Genomic DNA, 23,931 nt, shown 5'->3' on the forward strand with positions numbered 1-23,931 from the left:
GTTCGTATGAAACTAGTTAGCGAGCGAAAACTCCCAAGGCTCGAACTAAAAACGAAGACAAAAAATCAGCTGCTTTCAAACCTGTACAACCGGAAAGTATTGTGGAAACAAAGTGTAAAGTGGGAAGTAGTGATGCACATAACATCGACCTTTCAAAGCAAAAGTATCGCGGAAAGATGTATTTATTCCCCCGCTTTAACACGCAAGAAACCCACGTTTAACACAGAGAAGTCTCCATAGCAAAGGCCACAAATTCAGCACGTTTTTAAACTGGTTGCTATATTGAATACATTTACTATACTTAATGTATTTACCGGAAGTGTGTCTGCTTTGCCGCTTGTGGAGTGACGGTCGTCACGAGAGCGTTTAATGTTAAGGTTTTTTGTACGACTGGGATTATTCTGCCCTCTAGTGGTGACAACACGTAACCACATCTTTGTCGTTGACGTTTTATTTATTCATTCTGATTACGTGTTTATGTTATAAATTACGTTACACTGTTGAGAGAAGTTAACGTAAAGTGACATGCCTCTGTAGTCGGTCGCAATGACTTCTGCCTCGCGCTGTAAATATTAAGGTTTCATGTCCTCACGGTATTTAGAGTAACATGTGGACTGCCCCTTGTGGTCACATTCGTCAGGTCAGCGTTAACAAAACACAACAAGACTTCCGGTAGATACTTTCAAAATACAGTAACCAAACTGAAACAATCACGAACTGATAGAAACGATAGCGATCAAGCCAATTGCTCTGCGGTGTTGACAAGCTTCACAATTTAAGTGGGGAAATACAGATAGTGACTTTAAATACTTTGACTTTGGTATATTTTCCATCTCTTATCTTCTGTTAAAATAATCTCAGGTGTTTTTTCTAACATCAAAGTGACCTTTCAATTAACTCAGCCTTTACCTGAAATCTCTTTAAAAAACATATGCCTTATAGCTTGCCTCTCATTTGCTTAACATATCCATTTTACATTACATGTAATGTGTTGAAAGGTGTGTCTTTGACTGAATATAATTAAACATGGTCTAAATTACAAAATTAATGCGATAAACTACGGCGAGCTAAAACCTAGTTTAACGTATTGGTTTTACCTCCCTCTAGTGGTCACACCGCAGTACTGCAAAATCAACATTAGACTTATCAAGCTTCGTTAATGCTAACCTGGCGCATGCTAGAATTTCCGGCAAATACTTTCAAAATACAGTGACCAACCTGAATTAGTAAGAACAAATCAATAGAAATACTCATGAAGTCATCACGTTTATGTGACCTGTATATATATTACTACAAACTAATTTAATGGTATCCATTTTGTAAAACTAAACTTAAAAGATACATCATTAACATGTATTTTTGCAAAGCAATATGGCAGCCAAACGATTAGGCATATTGTTAATCGTGCTTTAATTCTGAAAGGACGAACCGGAAGATCTATATTTTCAGCTTCACGCGTCATCCTAACGGTAACTCGGCAACGAGACGCTTCGCAGGAGCGAGTTCAATTACGCAGATTGTGCTTTTTATGCAATTGACCAAATAAGAAAGGATCTTTTTTCTTTCCGTTCATTTATGTTTCATAGCCAACTCTCTTTCTTGACAGTTAAGCGGTAAAACTTTTTATTTTTCATCCAAGACGTGAAGTGGTGAAATATCATGTCAGACGCTGCAGCTCAGGACGAGATGGGGAAGAGGTCAGGAGTTAGGAGAGAGGAAACAGAGAGCATCCTCGAGATGACCGGACAGTCTCAAGTCTACACTGCAACCAGAGACACACTCGACTCGAAGATCACTCACACTGGAGCACATGCATTGGTAAGCATGTGTTGTTGAATACGTATATTTCTATACAATAAGTACTCTTTGTGAGAATATTAGGTTTTGCAGTCAAGCAAGTTTCAAGAAAAAATTTCACATTAAACAATACACATTTCTTTAGATAAACAGGTCATCTAAGAAGTGCCACTTGCTCCTAACAATACTGAACATTTGCTCTTTATTCAGTCTCTAGAATGGGTATTTGGGAAGAATCCTGCTCAACCTGCCTTTAGTCTGCAAGACAATGATCAGCTGGTGGTCCTCTATGCAGGAGCTAATGTGGGGGTCCTGTACAATCACACAAAACGCTCCCAGCACACACTGAAGGTAAAGGAAATATCCAAGTTTCAGGTTGCAGAGCGTTGATTCAAAATAGCTTAATGTATATACTCAATCTTCTTAGGGTCACTGCTACCCAATCTCATGTATGTGTGTCAGTGAGGACAGACGCTGGATCGCATCAGCAGACCAGGGGCCGAAAAGCACAGTGATGATATGGGACTCCTACTCTGGGTAGCTCTTGATTCTATAGGCGTTTTATGTATTAACCTTTGCTCTTGATGGTAGCATAATACATGATAAATATTCCAGCATTCCAGTGCATACATTGTTCGATTGCCGCCCTGAGGGAGGTGTCATTGCGATGGCATTCTCAGGAGACACAATGCATCTGGTAACCCTCGGGGGAGAGGAAGTTCAAGTGAGTATTCCAAAAGCGTTTTTTTAAAGCACAAATCAGGGAAAAAATATAGACACGTGTATGATCTGTGGTTTTGCCAAGTAGCACCTTCTGGTCTTTATTCATGGTGGATAGGAAATAGACACTCTCAAGGTCAAGAGTGTGACACCAACAAAACTGTGATTTTCTGTCATTTGACATGTCAGGGCCCCCAAAACCTTCGCTTGATGACATGGAAATGTAGCATAGAAAGCCATATATTTAGGATCGTTAAACATTATGTCATGATTTGATTATGTCTTTTTTTTAGGATTATCATTAGGGATTAAGTAGCATTTATACATTTTAAAAACTGTGACATGTAAAAAATTTGACAAAATGAATCACAATTAACCATTTGACGATCTTTGCACAGTTTGTGTGTATTTGGGATTGGACAAATGCAACAGATAAGCCTTTGTGGTTTACTCAACTCAATCCCAGCCATGGTTTCCAAGTAAGTCATTTCTGTATTCATTTAACATTTGTTTATGTCACCTTACTTTATAGAAATGGCATTCAGCAGATCAAACATTCAAATGTGTGACTGTTTTTCAGGATTACATAATTTTTAATCCAAATGATAGAACTCAGCTGCTCAGCAACAGTAAACGCCAGTTGCTATTGTACAGCAGTGTAAGTCCTGCTGTTCCTTTTTTTCTAAATAGATAATACAGCTGTTAAATTTATGTTTATTGCAATAATCATCTGATCTTTTTAAGGCTAAAGGAAGTCTGCAATACTTTGCCCTGGAGCTTAAGCAGGTAAAAATAATCATCCAAATGTTGTAGAAGATGCTATCAAATTGTCATAGATGTTTCTGTCATTTATGGCAATTTCTTCGATAAATACTACAATGTTTCAACTGTTCGACATTGAAGTTTTATGATGCCCGCCTTCGCTGATTTGATTCTTCTGTATTTGCTCAGTATTCTTCAGACACTGAAACTGTCAACATGACTGCCGGGTCACTGAGCCAGTCTGTGTTTCACTGGAAAGAGCCTCAGATCCTAACAGCGACTGCGGCAGGCTACATTGTTTTGTGGGATCCGATGGAAGACTTAGCTGCAAATCATAGCCTCCCCAGACATAGAATCCAGTTTATTCACCTTCAGAAAGATCCAATCACTGTCCTCAGCGTAACTGACAGGTAGCCCGAGAGAGAGAGAGAGAGAAATATTCACGCTGTTGGTGTTGTTTTTTTTATAAAAAGGGTTTATTGATTTTGATTTATCTCTATGTTTAACATAACAGTTGCATTGTGACGGGTGACACGCAAGGCCACGTCAACTTTTTTGATGAAGACTTCCTGCTTCTCACTTGGTACAGTGAACTCAACCTGGATGCTATTGTTTCCATTTCCTTTTCCAAAGAGTGTGCAGAGGGATACCTGGAGGACGACATTGTGCAGGCAAAACCATTCATCTTCAGGTGGAAGAAATACTATCTACTATGTTGCCAGTCTACACTGTTATGTGCATTTTAGCCAAGCTGACCTCTCTTTTTCTGCAGGAACTTTGTTGTGTCAACAGCCAGTTCCACAGTGGTACATGTGAATACACAGAAAGGTGTCCCTCAGATCCTGCTGCATAAGGAAAGTGAGCCCATACATGCAGTGGCCTGCCACCCCAAACAGCCAGCTGTGGCCATGGGCAGTCAACGGGGTGTTTTAAAAGTGTGGGACTATGACAACAAAGTCATCATCGGCAGCAGGGTCTTTGTGACAGAGGAGCAGATTCAGTGTGTCACCTTTGACCCTCAAGGTGAGCCAACACTGTCAACAAACAGATGTTCCATATAAGTCAGTGTTACCCAGCTGCTGCAAGCATTTGCGATTTGTCATTACATTTTGCAATGTACAGAGCCACCTTGTTGTCTCTGAACAGGATTATACCTGGCAGTTGGCTTTGGCAGTGGAGCGATTCACATACTGAATCCCAGCACTTTACAAAGTGATCCAGAGGAATGTTTTCATTACACTAAAGAGGGCATCCAGCACATCACGTTCTCCTCAGACTCAAAGTATCTTGCCACTGCGGTGAGCAAGTCCTTTTTTATTATCCTGTGTAATATGTTTGAACTTCGTTATTGGCAACATTGATTTTGGACTAGATTTTGTGAAATCATGTTGACCATTTTATTTAAAGCTGGGATTGTGAAATAAAATAGGTTTGTGACTATGTCTTGCAAATCTATACTTCTATGCTTCAACATTCTTTTAAGCTCAAGTGAGACATGGTAGCTTTATTTTGTGTTCACTCTTAGGATGCTGGAAAAACAGTGACAGTATTACGCTTGCAGACTAATGAAGGCTCTCTGCCTCGTTGGGCATATATGGGCAGATACCAATCCCACTACAAGCCTATCAAAGACCTTCTTTTCGGGGTTCATCTGGACAGCACACAACCCAGACTGCTCTCTCTGGGAATGGACCGCCAACTGGTTTGTCTGCTATGTTAAAATTGTAGGATTGCTGAATAGTGTTTTGTGATACTGTTTTTTAATGCCACACATCTCTCTGTGAATAATAGGTGGAGTATGACCTGGAAAACAGTGACTTAAATAAGCTTCTCATCCTAAATTCAGAGCGCATTGAGCAAAGCGCTGTGCCAACGGGCATGACTTGGTATCCTCCTCTTACTACAGAGCAGTTTCTTCTCGTTGTCTCAGACCAATACAAGATGAAGCTTTTCAACAGCACCACCAAGATGTGCAGGTCTGTGAGATACTGTCACAAGATTATTTGTGAAATGTTTTTCTTTTGTCACACAAATACTTGAACACATTATTACATGTGTTTTACAAAAACAGAAAGACTATCCGTGGGCCAACATATGGCTCTCCCATTAAGAAAGCAGTGGTCCTCCCCATGAGTAAAGAGCCTGAAACAAGCTCATATTACCTGGCATACATCACAGAGGACAAGGTCAGTGCTGAAAGTGGTTTCTAGTGTTTTATTGAGTGAGAGGCTTTAGGCTGACCAGGCAGAAGCCAAGTATGGAATGGGGACTGGCAGAGTGAGAGGTGCAACTTCACCTCCCGGGCCCTGTTGACATGCCCTTGAGCAAAGCATCAAACTAGTAACGGCTTTTATTCTGGCATCTCTCCACATTGGTTGACTGCGTGTAAAAAATAGCAGGGGGACACAAGGGGACATTCAATACCTCGGTGTCTCACAAAAGTAATGTATTACTCTTAAACACCTGCAGCCCTGCAGGACAACCTGTGTGCAACCTTTTCTCTTTTAATTTCTCACAATTGTTTACTCTGTTGCTTGTTGTTACAGTGTTGATTTGAAAGTAAAGTAGGGAAATTGGAAATAGGATTAGTGCATGGTAGATCTTGAATATGTATAGATGATATGATATTACTGCTAAGACTGTGTTGTACCTCCAGGTGGGTCTCCAGATTATGCCTCTGGATGGGAACCCTTTCAAGTCCAATGCTGTGATCTGCCATCCGACCGGGGTGTCCACTTTTGCCTGCTCCTACGACGGACGATTTGTTTTCACTGCAGGACGTTCTGACCGCACTGTCCTGTCGTGGGAGATAAGCTTAAAGTGAGGATAAATAGTACCAACCTGAGAGGCAGGGAACATGCATTAGCGGAAGCATTTTTTCTGGAGTTAATCGTATATATCTCTTTTTGTGAGTGCAGTGCATTGGAGGCGGCAGCTGCCTTGGGAGGGATGGACATGATGCCCTTTTACACTCTTTTAGAGGGAGGCAGAAATGGAAAATTCTTCAGGGTCAGTGAAAAGTTTTCCTTGTTTCCTAGACTACTTACTGAGTGTTAAGTGAAAAGCCACCGTTTATTCCATTCACTTGTGTTCTATTCTCTAATAGTTCGTGTCATCCAGGCTTTAAGAAGTTAGGTAATTTTTCATAACGTATATGTATGGAACATACTTTCTCTAAACAGTGAGTTTTATTTAGGATTTGAAGATGTATTGTTATATCCGTATGCTGTATAATGGTGAAGGTGATTGGTTCAGCTTTGACACATGCATTTTGTCCAATTGTTTATTTAATTTTTTTGGGCTGCTTTTTGTTAGAGTGTATACTCTTTACAGTACAACAGTATGGCCGTAAATGTAAAACACTATAGAGAACTGGAAAATGGTGGGAGGGTGACTATTTTAGACAGAAACATGTAACATTCAACATACATATTTTGTCTACTTGCTTTTGGGCAGCATTGCTCATACTCACACATATATATATATATATATATATATATATATATATATATATATATATATATATATGTCTGGATTATACAAGGCCTGAAGAATAAGATGCCAGCTTTTACTTGCATTCCATGAGTTTTCAACATTTCGAATACCACAGATTTTTAATTTTCTGAGCTTTTATGTTTTTAGGAGATGGAGGACTTCTTCTATTACTGCCAAATTCACTCTCAAGTCGCTGACTCAATGGAGAAACTACAATTGTCTACCACAATCCCCCTGTCAGAGGTTCCCTCTCTAATGAGAGCTTTGGCCTACTTCCCTACAGAGCAAGAGGTACAATGTGTGTCAATGAAGCAACATTTTCAACAGTGAATGTAATTTTATCTGACGGTAAAATCATTACAAAAAAAACATTGCTGTATTATATCTCACCAGATAGAAGATATGAATAATGAGGTTAAGTTCTGCGAGTATGCAGAAACAGGAAAATATGTGACCGACATCGACCTGGAGGAGTTTATCAAGCTGTATGTCAACCATCGACCAGCTTTAGGCATCTCTAGCAATGAGCTTGTTCAAGCTTTTCACATACTCGGTGATCGTGATAATACAGGAAAGCATGTTTTGCATAAACATGCACTGCTTGAACTTCAACAGGCTCGAGGTATGTGCATGCTATTCAGTCAGAAAAGGATTTCTCTCTCTGTTTTTAGCTGTATTGCTATTGCATTATTCAGAAAATATTGATCCTCTGTTCCAGTTTATACATGCAATGCTCACATTTCTTTGACATCTTTTGACAGGAGAACAGATGACAGTGGAAGAGGTGGCAGAGTGTTTCACTACACTTTTATGCCTCAATGAAGAGGAGGAAGAAGAAGAAGAAGAAGAAGAAGAAGAAGAAGAAGAAGAAGAAGAAGGAGGAAAAGGACAAGGAGGTGAACAATCTGAACATGACAGTTATAAATCTGACATTATGTAAAAGACAATTCACTCACAAACATAGTTTAAGAATTCACACAGCAACTGAAATATAGCATCCGTGTGTGTGTGTGTGTGTGTGTGTGTGTGTGCGTGTGCTCATGCGCGTACGCGTGTGCGTGTGCGTGTGTGTGTGTGTCCGTCCGTCCAGGTGAAAATTCCGGATATTCACTGGTGTGTGCGCTCCCAGATGAGATATCCATGGAGACATTTACAGGTCACATCTTGGGCTTCCCGTCCTCAGCTAAGCAATGTGGCATGTTTTCCCCTCCAGAGTGATAGAATGATGAAAGCAAGGAGACTGTCTGTTAGTCTCAGAGAAGCTGAGTTGATGACGAGCCTCACACTCTCTACTTTCTCTTTTGAAGATTGCTCATAACATGCCCCAACAGAGATGCTGGAATTTGTATGTGTTTGTATTCCACATTTGATTAATACATATCAACATTTACTTGGATCATAATGTCAAGCATTGTAAATATATGAATTGTTAGATTCCATATTGTAAGACAAATTGAACAGCATTATCCTTTTGAGGAGAGGTATTTGAGGTACATTGCACTGTTATTACTTTAATGTTCGAGTATTTTGTGGTTTAGCTTAAGTAAAGGATTGGAATACTTCTCCCACCATAATACATTACTTTACACAAACACAAAACAAAAAACAGAGAATGTCAATTTTTTTAAAGAAGAGTTGCTGGCAATTTGAAATAGCCAAGAGGAATCAATCATTTGTTTGTTTCTTTTCAGAAATACAATAAATATATTGAAATACATGTATATATAAATAACACTTTGATTCATTATTATAATCCATTAATCAATGATTTCGTCAAATTTGCTGAATAACTATTTTTCAGTAACAGCTCTTTAAACTGGTCACAACATGTTTGCAACCTTTACAGTGGGGTTTATTTTGAGTTCCTCGGTGGGTGGGGCTCTGACGCCGACCAATCAGAAGCGCTGTAACACAGGAACTTCCTGCTCCGGACCGAAAGGAGTCTGCAAGCTGTTTTTTTTTTGTCAGCTGGTCGCTGCGACTCTCAGCTACGTCAACTAACGCTATCTAACAAAACAACAACAAGTTCACTTGGACCATTAATTCTAAACAGCTTTAAAATGAGTAAACCGAGAACTCGGACTCCCCGGCACGAAGTTGACAAACTTTAACCAAGAGAGCCGCAACCGCGTCTTCTTGGCGAGCCTGATGAAAGCGAGAGGTTTATTGTCCTAGCTTGCTGGCTAACATTAGCTATTTGTCTGGTGAGTTTCCGACATGGCTACTGGAGAGATGTCTTCACGGTACACATATCGTGGCCCGCCATCGAGCATAAAGCAGGAGCAGGATGACGACTCGGACTCGGAGACGCAGCTGCTGGGCCTGAAGAGGTTAGACGGGCTGCAGTCTCAGATTATCCACAGCGGACACTTCATGGTGTCATCGCCCCACATCGAGCACCCTCCGAAGAAAGGCTACGACTTCGATACTGTCAACAAACAGACCTGTCGGACCTATCATTTTGGCAATGCGAGGATGTCACATCTCTCCATAGACGCGTCACTGACCAAACTCTTTGAGTGCATGACTCTTGCGTACAGGTATGTTATTACCACGCATTACCACCCTGTATTCACGTGGAAGCTTTAATTTTCACTGTGGTATTTCTTCACCTAGCTGAGCTGACTTCAATCATGCACAGATACAAAAGTCAGGCATGGGACACCCTAGTGTGAAATTGCTGTCACGGGTCTTCACTTCATGTAACTTCCTGCTTGACCACTCATGATCGTGGTGAAGGAAGAAGGCCTACTCACCAAGTAGTACCAATACTACATAGTCAAAATACTCCATCGAAAGTAAAAGTCCCGCTCAATTCTACTTAAAAGTGCAGATGTATTACGATCAAAATGAAAAAACTAAAGTCTCCATATAAAATACCCCTCCTCCTATGACTGATGACATTATCAGATTGTTAGTACTAATGTATTGGCAGAATTCTACTGTTGTAGTTTATCAAGATTCAGCCTGGTTTAACATATGTGCAATAAGATAGTTGTGTCCAGTTGTTCCCAACCAGGGGTTTAGCCTCCCTTCTAAAGGTCACAAGATACATTTGGGGGTTCATGAAATTAATTCATGGGGTACGAAAGAAGAAGAGTAAAACAAAAAATTCTATCACACAAACGTATATTCATATTTCATTTTGGATAAACCAAACCGATATTTGTATAAGCCATCTGAGAATTTGATACTGCTTTTTTATAAGCCAAAAAGGTTGGGAACCACTAGTTTAATCCAAAACAATGCATTGTATTTTACAAGCTTATCTTGTGTTTATATTTCATTACAATCACCTCAAACGTGTACTTCAATACAGTACTTGAGGAAATGTACTGGTTTGTGGAATTCTACTGAGAGTTTTTGAGCACTGAAGACGGGGCCTGATGAACTCCGATTACACTCATTGCTCTTGAAAGAGAGATCTTTGTTCTAATTTAGGGTGAAAGGGTTTAAATAAGCAATAAGGTGCAACCGTAATCTTAGCTGCCAGGAGAATTTAAGCATGTCATGCTATGTTATGAGTTATCAGGTGGATCTGAAATCAGGCACGACAGATTCTATTTTTGTTTTGATGGTGCTGAAATACTGCCAGGTGCCTCTCCAGGCTTGTTCACATTATTAGATCTGCAGCTTCCTCTGAAAATAATTGTTCCGTATATCAGTCAATAAAAAATACTTTTAGACTCTAAAATGTGAAAAATATTGAAAACTGACCCTCAAGAGGTACCAGTTCTCAAATAAATGTCCACACATATTTAGGTAGTCTGACAAACAGCATGAAAGAGTAATTAGCCAATAATTGTGTAAACTGAGAGTGATTAGTCAATTAAGAGACATCACTCATAATGCAGCCCAGTGTACAAACAGGCAAACAAAGAACAGGAACATTTATAGGCTTCAGGAAATGTTAAAGAAGTGTAACTAAACGATACAAATGAACATTGCCTTTAAATACAGTTGCTGTTAACAAGATATTTAAAAGGTTGTTAATCTTACTTATTATTATTTTTAAATGTATCATTACAGCCTGACAGCAATCAATCAATCCAATGCTCTTGGGGGACGAAAAAAAACAAAGCGGTATCTGCGGCTGTCGTAATAAGCCTGTCAATCATTTCATCGGCTCAAATGTAATGATCATACAGACTACCTCCCTGTCTACCTTCACTTGCTGAGTCTTCCACACACTGCTAGCTTGACAGCTGTGAACACTAACTCTATATCCATGTTTGTTGTTTACGTTATGATCATTTTGTGGGCGTGACTTTGGAGGGAAGCCTGAATGGACCGGCCGTTTGTTTTGCTGACTTGGATACTTTCTTGCTGGATTAATCAACTTAACGGAGACAAGTACTGCTCTTTAATTTCTTTGGAAAAAGAGTTGGCAGCAGTAGACTTGGTTTCTGGTTGAATAATTTAAAAAAAAATCTAGCTTACTCTTGTTAGTTTTAACATTACCAACCTTGCTTTTTAGAGGTGAGTTGTAAAAGAAAATGCTTGGCCCCTGTTACTCATGGCTCTCTTTACAGCTGTTGTGTTGCTGTAGCGTTGGTGGAGAGCCAGCTGCTCAGAGGATTCCCTCTGACTTGCTAATGCCACCGACTTGGATGTATCGAGTGGACTATCTATAGGCATGGAAAGCACTACTACCATTACTGTTCTGCTGTTGCCATTCATTCCTAACTAAGAAGCAGAGAGTATATGTACATGAGAGAGGCTTTACTCGGAACAAGAACAAAGTGTTCCACAATAATACTGGCTCTTCTCTATTCACTGCACCAAGTTGGACTGCCTACCTACTTGTGAAACTGCTTTTTCTTCTCCCAAGGACTAATACAGTACTTGTACAAAAGTAAGCACACAAATCATAACGGAAAAATGCTGGACAGGAAGGACAGAGTGTAACAGGAGAGGAAGGAGGAAAAGAGGGGAACTGTGAGCTAACCCTTTTGGATAAGAATAAACATTTCCCTATCAAAGCAGAGTGGAAATACAATTTTCTTGAACGTCATCCTGTCCTGTTAAAGTGAAACATAAACTTAAGGCATGTCATTTGAAAACATATTCTTGTATAAAGCCATTTCAGCATCCATCCTTTCCATAACACATCTAAAGCATTGAGACACCACAAAAGGACATTCAAATACAATGAAAACAGACATTAAAGAGCCAAGATAATAGAAAATGAAAACAAGCTCAAATAGAATAAGACGGGTATGAAATACAAGAATAATAGATACAGTGCAGTGTAAGAAATACATAATTATTTGATTTAATAAAAGTCTTGAGCCTTGATTTAAAACCACTGAGAGTTGCAGCAGACCTGCAGTCTGCCATGTGTTTGTAAATCAAGTGTTTGACAGACAGGAAGCCAGTCTGCAGACCTCAAAACTGTGATCCACTTTCTTGGTCTTGGTGAGGATTTGAGCAGCAGCATTCTGAATCAGCTGTAGTTCTCTTATCGATTTATTTTAGGGTGGCCTGTAAAAACACTGATATGGTAGTCGAGTCTGCGGAAGATTATTGCATGGTCAAATTCTTCCAAATCCTGCTGAGACATGAATCCTTTAATCCTTCATACATTCTCTCGGTGAAAGTTGGATGACTTTGTAATTCTCTTAACGTGGTTGAAATTCAGCTTTGGAATTGAAACAAAAATGTACAATAATGTTTATAGATTGTCCTCGGCTCCAGTTATGTCACTGTGCTGTGAAGACACACCTTAGCCACATATATGCCTCCTTGTTTTGCATTTAATATCTTGTGTGTGTTTATTCTCTGTTTATTTGATTCCTTGTCTCTCATCATAATTGGAACTATCCTTCTGACTTGAGCTTGATCTGGTCAGATTCCTGCTTGTTGGTTTTGCCTTATCTCTCGAGGTATTTTTAGTATTGGCATTAGGTGCCACATTTAAGTCGGTGCATCAGTGAATCAGTCATCAGACATGTAACTCATGTAACATGAGCACTGGCTCAGTGTTACGGCGGGGAAGCATCACAAACCTGATTTTGACATTTTAACACTTTTTATTAAGGCTTTTAGTATTGATGTCAAAATCAGGTTTGTACGGTGACATTTTAAAATATTCTGACAGTGACAACATTCTTCCTGCTGGTGTCAAGTTATTGTGAGTTCAGCAGAATAACAAACTTTAAAAAAAATCCCATTTTGTTGTGTTACTGTGATCTAAAATCTTCTCCATGCAAGAATATCACGGTTTCTTCTGCTAATGACACAAAGGAGATCGCAATGATCCGTGAGGGTTTTAATTAATGTTGAGATATCAATATAAATATACTTGTAAGGCAAGCCATTGTATTTGTTTCATAGACTTTCTTGCGAGATTATTTCACTGTAAATGTTCTTGTCTTTTCAGTGGTAATTTGGTATCTCCCAAATGGAAGAACTTCCGAGGTCTAAAACTGCTTTGGAGAGACAAGATTCGCCTCAACAACGCCATATGGAGGGCCTGGTATATGCAGTGTAAGAGTTCCTCTATCATTTGGTATCCATAGACGCTATTGTTATAGTATTTAAGTGAACATTTCTTTAATCAAGCTGGAGCAAGTATCCAGACATCGGGATCTGGTTCAAGAATATGTAATCAAAAATAGTGGGGAGACTCCTCAGATTTTCTTTTATTGATTCATCTACATTTCAGCACATATTGCCCTTTTCAAGGTCCATGATGTCACCAGGCTTTATTTTTCCTCTCTGTTCTCACGTGTATGTCCATTACACTTCACAGTACTCCAGCAGCATTATCTGTAAATTCATAAATTATTACAGTATGATGCTTGTATCTGTTTTTCATGACTTCAGGATAAATATTGGCGCCGACTTTGCAACTTGCTGCAGTAGTATCGGTTTATTTACATACCATGAGCAGTTTTGTGACAGTAACTGATAGCATCTCTTATTCAAGTCCCAAAAATAAACACAAACTGGGTCAAGCTTTTCTTGAGTTACAAGCTGAGTGAGCTATGACCATTATATTGTCCACTGTAAGAAATTAATTCAGCAACAGATGTTCATATATGTTTTATTGTATTGTAAATATATATATTTTTTTTTATTCAACTGAGGGTGACTTTAAGGTTGTTTTTCTACCCCAGATGTGGAGAAAAGGGAGAATCCTGTTTGTCACTTTGCAACTCCCCTGGATGGAAGTATGGACGTGGACGTCCAGCGTCCTGCAGAGGTAAAGACAGAAAAATATGATCAAGCAGCAGTACAGACGTTGTGTTGTTTCTTATCATCAAAAACCTTCCATGGATATGTTTTTATGTCCAGTTTCTCAAGCACTTACTTCAATGACTTTTATGTTTCCTTTGTCACATCCTTTTTTGTGTGTTGTGTGTTTGTTATGGATCGTTTCCCTCTTTCTTCTGCAGGGCAGTGCCACAGATGGGATATGCTGGAAAAGACGAATTGAAATCGTCATCAGAGAATACCACAAGTGGAGAACATACTTTAAAAAAAGGGTATTGTATTGTTGCATTTTTATAAATACACTGTAATATTTCAGGAGGATTCTGGGTATTTTGCTTGTCTTGTTAGTTTGATTGGTCATAAAACATGAATATTTATCTAATCACATTCTCCTTACAGTTACAAAAGCACAAGGATGATGACCTCTCAAGCTTGCTTACGGTATGCAAAACTGCATCATGCTCAACCCAACAAAGTGTTGTTAGAACTGAGATGAACATTACTGTCAATATAAATCAGATGGAAATAGTAATTAACTCACGCTAAACGATTCACCCTCACATAATTACATACTTTGTAATATATCATCTTTGACTATGCAAACAAAGTTATTTTTGAACTAATTTCACTTAATTCTGCTTGTAACTTAGACACGCTCAAATGTATGTCCATATATAGATACGGTGATTTATTTTTTAAGACTAGTGCATGAAGTGTTGAGACAAAGTGTTGTTAATTAATTAGTGGCATCCCATGTTTGCTGTACTCAACATTGCATGCTTGTGTGTCAATAACTGGCTTGGTGCTTGCATTTTTAACACTCAAAGGGACCAGAGGAGCAGTTTTCGCTGTTTGGGGAAGTCTCTCCAGACATGCTCCGTGTCTCCTTTTATCAGGATGAAGAGACAGCTGTGCGCCGGCCTCGTAGGTATAATGAAACACCTGCTCCTATGGAGATGGACCCTCTCTTCGACATGGATGTTCTGATGTCTGAGTTTTCAGACACGTTGTTCTCTACGTTGGCCTCACACCAGCCCATAGCCTGGCCTAATCCAAGGGAGATTGGTGAGACAATTATTTGTCTATTTTATGAAATCAATAGGTGATTTCACATTTGATTTGTTACTGTTGTCTGTTGTTCACTGTCGGCACCACTGGCCCGTCATCTTCCTACCTCTGCATCTTTAACCTTCCACAGCACATGCAGGGAACGCAGACATGATCCAACCAGGACTCATCCCTTTACAACCCAACCTAGACTTCATGGACTCTTTTGATCCACTTCAAGGTAGGAGTAAGGAACCACCCATAGCTGCAGTAGAACTGCATACACACTAATCGTGCACACTTTATAGGAATCAAGCGCACATGTTCTTGTAACTCAGCTAAAGCAGGTGGCTTAGCATAACACAAACAAGTAGTGTGGTTTTACTAACCTCTAGCTAACATAGAGACTCTTGTTCCAGACTTATTTCACAGCCTACGTCAGACTGCCTTCCTCTCTGTTTTACCCACTGCACCATCTGTCACCCCTCAACCCAGCAGCAGCGCACAGTCACAGGTAAACACCAACCCAAGGCACGGCGTCGAACACTCATCACCATGATGAGTTTGTTCAAGAACTGTTTTTTTTTTTTATTAATGCAAGACTTTTTGTTGTGGTTTTGTGAGGATTTCTGCCAGATCTCCTTCCATTCTTCTGTGTTAATGTAGTTACACAAAACAATGTGTAACATAATAATAATATTACTAAACTTTATTGACACAGTGCTTTTCATACATGACCTGCTCCTCAAACTGCTTCGTTTTTTAGAATCAAACATTCACTTAAAAGTTGGCAAAACATTGTTCTTCTCTTTCATGCTGTAGTCCTCCTTAAAGCTCTCCAAAAAGTGTTTTGCCATATTTTCTGTTGGGTCAATAAATGCATCTTCACCGTAGGTCCACGTCTGACTTATAACATTATATTATATATATTTTAGTTTTTTACATTATAAGAACATACAGTCTTACTGACCTTGACATTCGTAAACACCGTCCTTCTCATTTCCTCAACACCAAATATTCATGGACATATATTATTATGCGTATATACAAGTAAAAGTTATATAATAGAATGGCCTCAGCCTGAGCTGAGTGAATAGAAAGACTGACGTAAATGCTGCTAGTTTGACAGATTTGTCCACAATTCTGTCACAGTCTCTTGTCTCCACCCTCCCAACCCAATAATTATCATTATAAATTCTAGCTAATATTTCATAAAACTCTTCTGTTTCATTGTGCACTAGAGGAAAGAGACTAACTGTGTCTGTTCCCTTTCTTTCATCCCTTGACAGGCCGAATTAATGTCATCCATACTCACAAGCAACAACATCTCCGCTCCTGGTCCCCTGCCCATCGCCTCTCCCATGGCCAGTCAAACAACTGGTGGTGGTGATGCTGCTGTCTATGTACAAAACTACATGCCTCTGTTTCCTGGGCAGGGGTCGCCGAGAGATCAAGCAGCAGTTTCCTCAGTTTCTCAGCCATTATCCCACGATCCTCTGGCACAGTGTCTTCCACGTCAGGACATGGCCTCAGCAGCACCCATGGTTCCATCGTCCTTGGACAACACCTCAGCACTGGATCTGACTGTCGAACCATCTGTGATTACACACAAGACCGTCTCTACTGTTAAACCCAGCGATGCAGTAACCCCCTTCAGCCACGCCTCAGACTATAGCTCCATATCCACACAACCTATAACTCCTCCTTCTCAACTTCAGCCCTTGGCGCCGTTACCTGCCACGCCTGTCCAACAACCTCAAACTTTTGCCCTACCTCGGTCCTTTCAGTCATCCAGTGCCAACAAAAACCGCCCTGTGCAAAGGATTGCTCCTGCTAACACCCTCATCCTCACAGGTCTGTTGTTTCTGGTCTCAAGATCAAGATTTTGGTTCTGCAATCGTGCATTTAACATTGTTGATCTGTAAGAGGAGGGCTGCATGGTGGTGTAGTGGCTAGCACTGTCACCTCACAGCAAGATCCTGGGCGGTTCTTCTGTGTGGAGTTTGCAAGTTCTCCCCTGTGGCAGCATGGGTTCCCTCCGGGTTCTCCGGCTTCCTCCCACAGTCCAAAGACATGCAGCTCAGGTTAATTGGAGACTCTAAAATTGGCCGTAGGTGTGAATGTGAGTAATGGAATGGAATGGATCTGTAAGAGGAGCTTTGTTACTGTAACTTAATCACCACAAGATAGCGCTCAAGCCTTTCTTAACCCAAACCACTGCACCACTAGTGTGCCACTTGCTTTGGTAGAATCGAACTTTGTCAAATGAAATATCAAGATATTTAATCAAAACTTGATGTGTGAACAAATGAAAGATGAAAAAGGCAGAGGAAATCCAGTTGTAAAAAATGATAAATCATTCATGGATGTTCTCGTATGGAAGCACATCAAACTAACTTACGTCAATGTTCATCCTCTCAGCACCTTTTCAAGGCCATGCCAATGCTGTAATTGTTACACCATCGCCTCTGAAAGCAGATGTGGTCCGTAAAACCGGAGTGGTCATCGCTTCTTCTCAACTTGGACGGGTATGTTTTCACATCTCACGCAACAGTGGGTCCTCACAGTATTGAGTTGCCAAAAGAAAATTACAATACTGCAACATTTACATTTTATTGTTTGTTTTTCTGTGATATAATGTGCATAATTCATAAGTGTGAAATTAAAACGTTACTTGTCTTAAAACGTAGGTGATCAGTTACAAAGTTATAGAAAGATCATATCAGCACCTATTTTAATTTCTTGTTCATTTCTCTCTTTTTTTCTCTTTTCATGTATCTCAGACTCCTGGATTTCACGTTTTGTCTCAGACACAGAAGTCTCCCCAGCCGATTGTCCCCAAAGAAAAGTCTTCCCGCCACAAAAGTGAGAAAGCCTCCTCTAGTGTTGGTGAGACTTCACCCTGCCCAGAAAGTACATCATCACTCAAAGGCCACAACTTGATTTTTTTTTCTTCCAGGTCACAGTCAACCAGGATCAAGTCAAGGATCACCACATGGGTTAGATCAAGTTCCTAGTCCCCAGTCACTGATCAGCAGCAGCACTACACCTCTGGTAAAGAATGAACAAAATCAGGTTTGTGTGTTATGTTAAATTTGCGAGTGTGTTGGATACATGTGTGTGTGTGTGGATATTATTATTTGAATGACATATTAGCCTCTACAGGCTTTGGCAATCATTACTTTTTTTTTTTTAAATGAACATGAAATGGCACTTTTTTGGTAAAGCGTGTAAACCATAAACCCCAATGCTAAAAATGAATTGAGACACAGTAAGCTGTGTGTAATATTTCCCCTACTGTTGTGTGACAGAGCCGGATGACAACATACATATCTGCTGAGCAAAAGAGACGATCAAACATAAACATTGGCTTTAAAACACTCTGCAACCTGGTTCCCACTCTAAAGTCCCAATCAAATGTAAGTCTGTGTCTTCATAAAACATCCATAATAGGTTTGGAACATCACTTTTATTATGTTTGTGCACAGTTTTTGCTTTATTTATAGCTATAAGTATTTGATTTGCTCTCTCCCTTCCGACCATATTAATATACTTTGTGCGTTTAGATCAGTAATGCAGTCACGTTGCAGAAGACTTTGGATCACATTTGGAAGCTCCAACAGGAGAGGCAGCAGATGCTGGAAGAAGTCAAGAGGCTACGAGAGGAGATAGAGGAGATCAACACGTCTATTAGGTATGTTAAAAAAGTGTATATGCGTCACCCCTTTTCTGATATACAAAATTTGCACTCAACACATGAATTATCAACTGTTTTTGTCTCTTGTCACTTCTTAACCACAGCTCGTGTCAGAAACAGCTGCCTGCAACAGGGGTCCCTATCAGGCGAAATCGGTTCGACCTCATGCAGGAGAGGTTCAATGAATATGTAAAGAACCGCACTATTCATAACTGGAAGTTCTGGATTGTATCCTTCAATAAAGGAGCTCTGACACTGTTTGCTGCATAATAATAATAACAGAGTATAGTATAAGCATTTGGCTTGTGCAGACATCTTGTCCAGATCAGACTGATACTTGACAGAAGGAATTTAAATCCTATGTCACAGTCGGAATACTTAATAGAAGGTAAATGTTACACAACTGAAACACTTTAAAACAAAAGGCAAACCAAGCCACTGTTATTCAAGGTTATATAGACGGACTTCTTTTAAACCTTTTTCAGTGAGCACAGTGCTAAGAGGGTTAAAAAATATGATTACAAATGACCAACAATTTGACCAGTTGCACTGTATTTTAGAAGGTGCTTTGTTATTATCTACCAAATGCAGTAGCTATGTTGTTGTACTGCTCTTATCTCAAATCAATCTCTGATTTTGAATTCAAGCATGAAATGATACACGCTAAAGATGCGCTTGTTAGAACTCTGAGACTCAAACAGTTGGTCAGGCAGCATTGCATTTCTCTCACTCTGCGGTATAACTGATCCTTGACCATCATCTATTCTAGTTCAGCATCATTATCAAGCCTCTCTTTGAGTCTTTCAATGGGATGGTGTCAACTACAAGCAGAGCAGAGCTGTGTCAGACCACATTGCAATGGCTCGATCATCACTGCTCCCTTCCAGCGCTCCGACCCAGTGAGTAAAGGACTATTTCTTAAAGACATCTAGCATAAACCAACAGTCTTATCAGTACTTTTGGATCATTTGCAGCCTAGCAGGGACTTCCTTCCAGCTACAAAGTGTGAGCCATTAAATTACTCAAGGTTTTATACTTCCTATTTGTCACTATCTCTGTGACAAAACAGTGCATCAATTTTTTTAATGATGCATTCATTAACTCTTATCTTCAATATCTTGGGCAGAAAAACGGTGATGATCACACTTTCCAAAAAAAAAGTCACCTGCCACCCACTTGGTAAATATAATACGCCTTTGTTCCTGACTCAGGCAGTTAGAAATGACACTTAATAGATCTGTTAACGAAGGGGACGTGAAAAGATGTCTATCACTGGAGTAACTGATTGTAGCATGACGCGCATGGTTCTTCTGCATACTGGGAAAATCTGAGTGTTTTAAATCAGCAGAACTAGCAGTGGGTTTACTCCCACTCAGTTATTACATTAGTTGAACTATAGTTGAGGTATCGAGCCGCCAAATCACAATTAGTTTTGAAAATTGCGAATCTATTACATGCCTACTGTGAAGCACTCAATGGATAAATAGCACGACAGTTAGCTTCCAAATGCTGTGTTTTACAGTCAGGTTAGTAAAAATGTGGTTTCTTGTTTTTCAGTGGTGCTGAGTACCCTCCGCCAGCTGAGCACAACCACGTCCATACTTAGTGATCCGTCCCTGCTGCCTGAAGAGGCCATCCAGGCCTCCACACATACAGAGGGGTGGTCTTGCTCTCAGAGGTGATGAGGTGACCCAAAAGCCACCTGAATCTTTTAACAGCAATCATCAAAATGACATATCACTTGTACCTTATAGACATTCAGCAAGGTCACCATGTCTTCCACAAATGCATGACTTCCCTGAAAAATTTATACAATTATAAATGCAAGTTAGATCTGGCTTACTTTTACTCTGTATGTACAATTATTGGGAATGAAGCACACAGGGAGGCCCGTCTTTGACATTACATCTCTAACAATTGTGGCTTTTATATATTTATTAATGACAGCAGCTAATACTATCATCACCGGCTTTAGGTAAAGAGTTTTATCACTTTTATAATGTAGAAAAACACAACATTGTGTTAAAAAGGGAAGTATTGTGCTTACTCAGTTGTACAAAGTGTATGGATAGGATGATTTTTTTCACAAGGAGATGAGATGAATGTGTAATTCTTTAGGACTAGCTGGCACATGAAACATGGTCACTCGTGGACTGGTCTGTGATTATTACAAGAAAACCGATACTGTAATTGTCTTTTCCCTCCCTCATTTGGTGAATGTTATTTAGACAGTTAACAATGGTGGTTTCTTGGTGGGTTCCCACCCATGCTGAACATTATCCCTCCTCCTTTGCTTGCGCTGCCCATTTCCAGCAAGTTCAACTTATAATTGTACAAGAAAGCAGTCCTCTTAAATACATTATGTTGCATACATGGGTTTCTACTGGGCGTGTCACAGCATAATGAAGAGATATTATTTACAGCCCTCATAGGGAGCATAACTGAAATAGCAGTACAGATTATGTATATACTTCAGTATATTTACATGTACAGTGTTTCAAGATTTGAGCTGAATACACACCAGTTGTAGGCGCAGTCCTGTTCTTTGTTGGCCACTCAGGAATACACTGGTCAGTGTAATTGTTTTTCATTCAGTTATGAACAAATCGAGTCCGGGTCCCAGACATGTCTATGTATGGGTACAGGTTACATCACAGGGTTTGATTTACCTGTTGTTTTTTCCACTCCTAACTACACTATTTGTATAAGGTGTGCTAATTACAGACAGGAGAAAATAATCAGTATGCCATGTGAAAGGATACAGAACACAGAAACGGAGCTAAGGTCATATGAAAGAGTAGTCCACCCATCCATTCAGGTCATTGTTTGTGTTACTGAGATCATATTTGACTGAGTGCTCTGTTGACAATGTGCCGGCATTGTCTGACATACAGCCTTAAAGTCAAAGTGCCCTTACTCGTAATCTCTGCAGGCTAATTAGTGTCGTGTTTTTTATTATTATTTTTGGTTCAGCACTTCTCAGGCAGATATTGATTTTGTGACTTGTGTTTTTACTTCCTTTTCTGCACAACAACTCAGTTTACTGAGTTTTACAAATAGAACCACAGTTCTTATTTGATTGATGTGCAGTTTCTTGAGCGTTTTATTGTGAATTGCATATTGGTTTTAATAGTGCATTTTACTTTTTACAAGATAGAAACAATTTACCTGTTGATGTAAATACTGTTAAATTTACAAAAAGACAGGAAAAGCAGTCATCAAATTATGACCGAAAGCCCCAATGTTCCACTGCAGCTTGGTATTCATGTAGTCATTTCTTTTCCTCTCATCCTCTGATTTCAAAATGTTTGTAATACCAGGTTTCTGTGAGAGGGGGTTTGTACTTGATTATGTACAGTATATCATTGCAGATTTGATCTGCCTATATTGGTTCGCCTTTTAAATTAGTTTTATTTCATTTGTTTTAAGAAGTAAATATATTTTATGTTCTTCATCTGAGTGTTTTTTTGTTCACTTCCAAAGTTCATGCAACAAGTTTCAAGATGCCTTAAATGATTTTGAATCACAATAAAAGCAACAAAAATTCAAATTTGTTGACTTGTTTTATTTTCAATGAATGTCACTTTAAAAAAACGTAATATTACTTGACTATCAGATACTAATATGCAGTAATATCCAGAACAAGTTTACTTTCTCATCCATAGAAAACAGGATTACAAAAATAATGTTATAATTTAAAACTGTGTAACTTAAATAAATATTATAAATAAATATATTCATACTAAGCAGTGAAATCAAAACTTTGCTGAGCTGAGCTGCTGGTCCAGAAGCTTCAGTAAACATTTGGCGTAAACATAACGACACATGTCCTGCTCAAAGGCGGGCAGGCTGCAGTCCCGTTGGACTGGAGCCTTGCTGCTCATCAGCCTCTCCAGATGCTGAGTGTGCTGGCTTGTTTTTAGTAGCTGCTCCTCCATCTCCAGGGTCAGATTGGACATTTTCTTCATGTGGCAGCGGAAGGAGGAGAGATGGTGAGCAGTGAAGAGCTGGTGCTCCGGCCCGACTAGCTCCGTAGTGTTGATGGAGGGGCAGGAGGTGTTGGGAGGCTCTGCAGGCTGCAGGAGACGGACTTGGTCAGTACGGTATAGGTGTCCATATCAGTGAGTAACACCCAGGGATGTAGAAGTAGTCTACGTTTCCTCGAGTGATGCTCTCAGCGTGATTATAGAACAGAATCCCCCAAAAGTAGCCTTGTTAATCAAAGCAAGCATGTGTGCAGATTTTAAAAATAACTACAGCAAAAAAAGAAAAAGTTTCAGGTAATGACAGTCAAGACTCTTGCATATCACTATGAGCTGCTTTCAATTGTAGGTTAACCCGATTGAATAATGCACCAAAAAGCTTACGAGGTTGTCCAGAAAGGTCTGTATGTCCTCCCGCATCTGCTGAACGGTTGTGGTCAAGGCCCTGTATTTTTTGTTCCCTTTCACTGCTGCTTCTGCACTGAGCAGGAACAGGAAGATGAAGACTGCATCAGTGACATGAAAGAGCGCAGAGTAGAGATGAATTAGATTTGAACACATATACAGACACACACAGTGAGAGAAGCATGCAGTCACTACTACAGTCATGTTGCATGTAGTAGGACTACCTGGTTTAAAATAGTGTGTAACGCTTCACTTTACTTACCAGCATAGCAATCCATGACAGCAGAAGGTTTTATTCAGCAGCAGGTTCTCTGTAGTGAAACTTTCTCTGATCCATCTATCCATCGATGATCACTTTTATTAGTACTCTGATAAAGATCAGCACCTTAATATTTTCCCCTGCGTGTTGGCAGTGAGTCTTGTATGACTCTCGGAAAGAGTCATACAAGCTCAGGATTCAACTTTACTTTCTGGGGCTTCCCTCTTTAAGAATGTGTCTAAAAAAAACAAAACTCCACGTCCCGTAACTTTTTCCAACTCTCTATAGTCTATACTTGTTATAGTAGGTGTGAAGTATTCTGTTTGCACTCAATATAATATGAATTTCCAAGAACTACTAATATTTTTAACAACAAGTCCTAGTAGTCTTTTGTGGTACACATTTTATTTTCTCAATAATTAAGACATATAAAAGCATCAGGGATCACGAAAAGTCATATTTGCTCCATTTTTGTTCTTCTTTTCTGCTGATCTGATCTTTGATCCGATCTGTGACACTGATCCGTTGCACCACTAATATATGAACGC

At 39.6% G+C, this 23,931-nt stretch overlaps 2 protein-coding genes across 2 annotated transcripts; both read left to right on the forward strand.

Annotated features, from left to right (window-relative positions):
- Positions 1–1,737: 1,737 nt before the first annotated feature.
- Positions 1,738–7,992, forward strand: cfap251 (cilia and flagella associated protein 251; the record flags this gene model as incomplete). Its single annotated transcript, XM_079222316.1, has 20 exons — positions 1,738–1,818; positions 2,008–2,148; positions 2,225–2,334; positions 2,413–2,521; positions 2,916–2,996; positions 3,098–3,175; positions 3,262–3,303; positions 3,469–3,689; positions 3,794–3,970; positions 4,052–4,302; positions 4,426–4,577; positions 4,805–4,981; positions 5,071–5,255; positions 5,351–5,465; positions 5,936–6,099; positions 6,198–6,288; positions 6,922–7,065; positions 7,168–7,396; positions 7,536–7,706; positions 7,865–7,992. The coding sequence occupies 20 exons, from the start codon at positions 1,738–1,740 to the stop codon at positions 7,990–7,992; spliced, it is 2,847 nt and encodes a 948-aa protein (XP_079078442.1).
- A 999-nt stretch (positions 7,993–8,991) lies between these two features.
- mlxip (MLX interacting protein) lies at positions 8,992–22,276 on the forward strand (the record flags this gene model as incomplete). The annotated part of the gene is made up of 17 exons (XM_079222588.1): positions 8,992–9,314; positions 13,157–13,263; positions 13,896–13,981; positions 14,175–14,264; positions 14,392–14,433; positions 14,820–15,057; positions 15,191–15,280; positions 15,459–15,553; positions 16,329–16,893; positions 17,461–17,567; positions 17,823–17,928; positions 17,999–18,114; positions 18,351–18,458; positions 18,606–18,733; positions 18,841–18,964; positions 19,506–19,635; positions 20,294–22,276. The coding sequence occupies 17 exons, from the start codon at positions 8,992–8,994 to the stop codon at positions 20,416–20,418; spliced, it is 2,580 nt and encodes an 859-aa protein (XP_079078714.1). The 3' UTR covers positions 20,419–22,276.
- Positions 22,277–23,931: the final 1,655 nt, after the last annotated feature.

This window comes from Taurulus bubalis, assembly GCF_910589615.1.
Source record: "Taurulus bubalis genome assembly, chromosome: 8".
Classification (NCBI taxonomy): Eukaryota; Metazoa; Chordata; class Actinopteri; order Perciformes; family Cottidae; genus Taurulus; species Taurulus bubalis.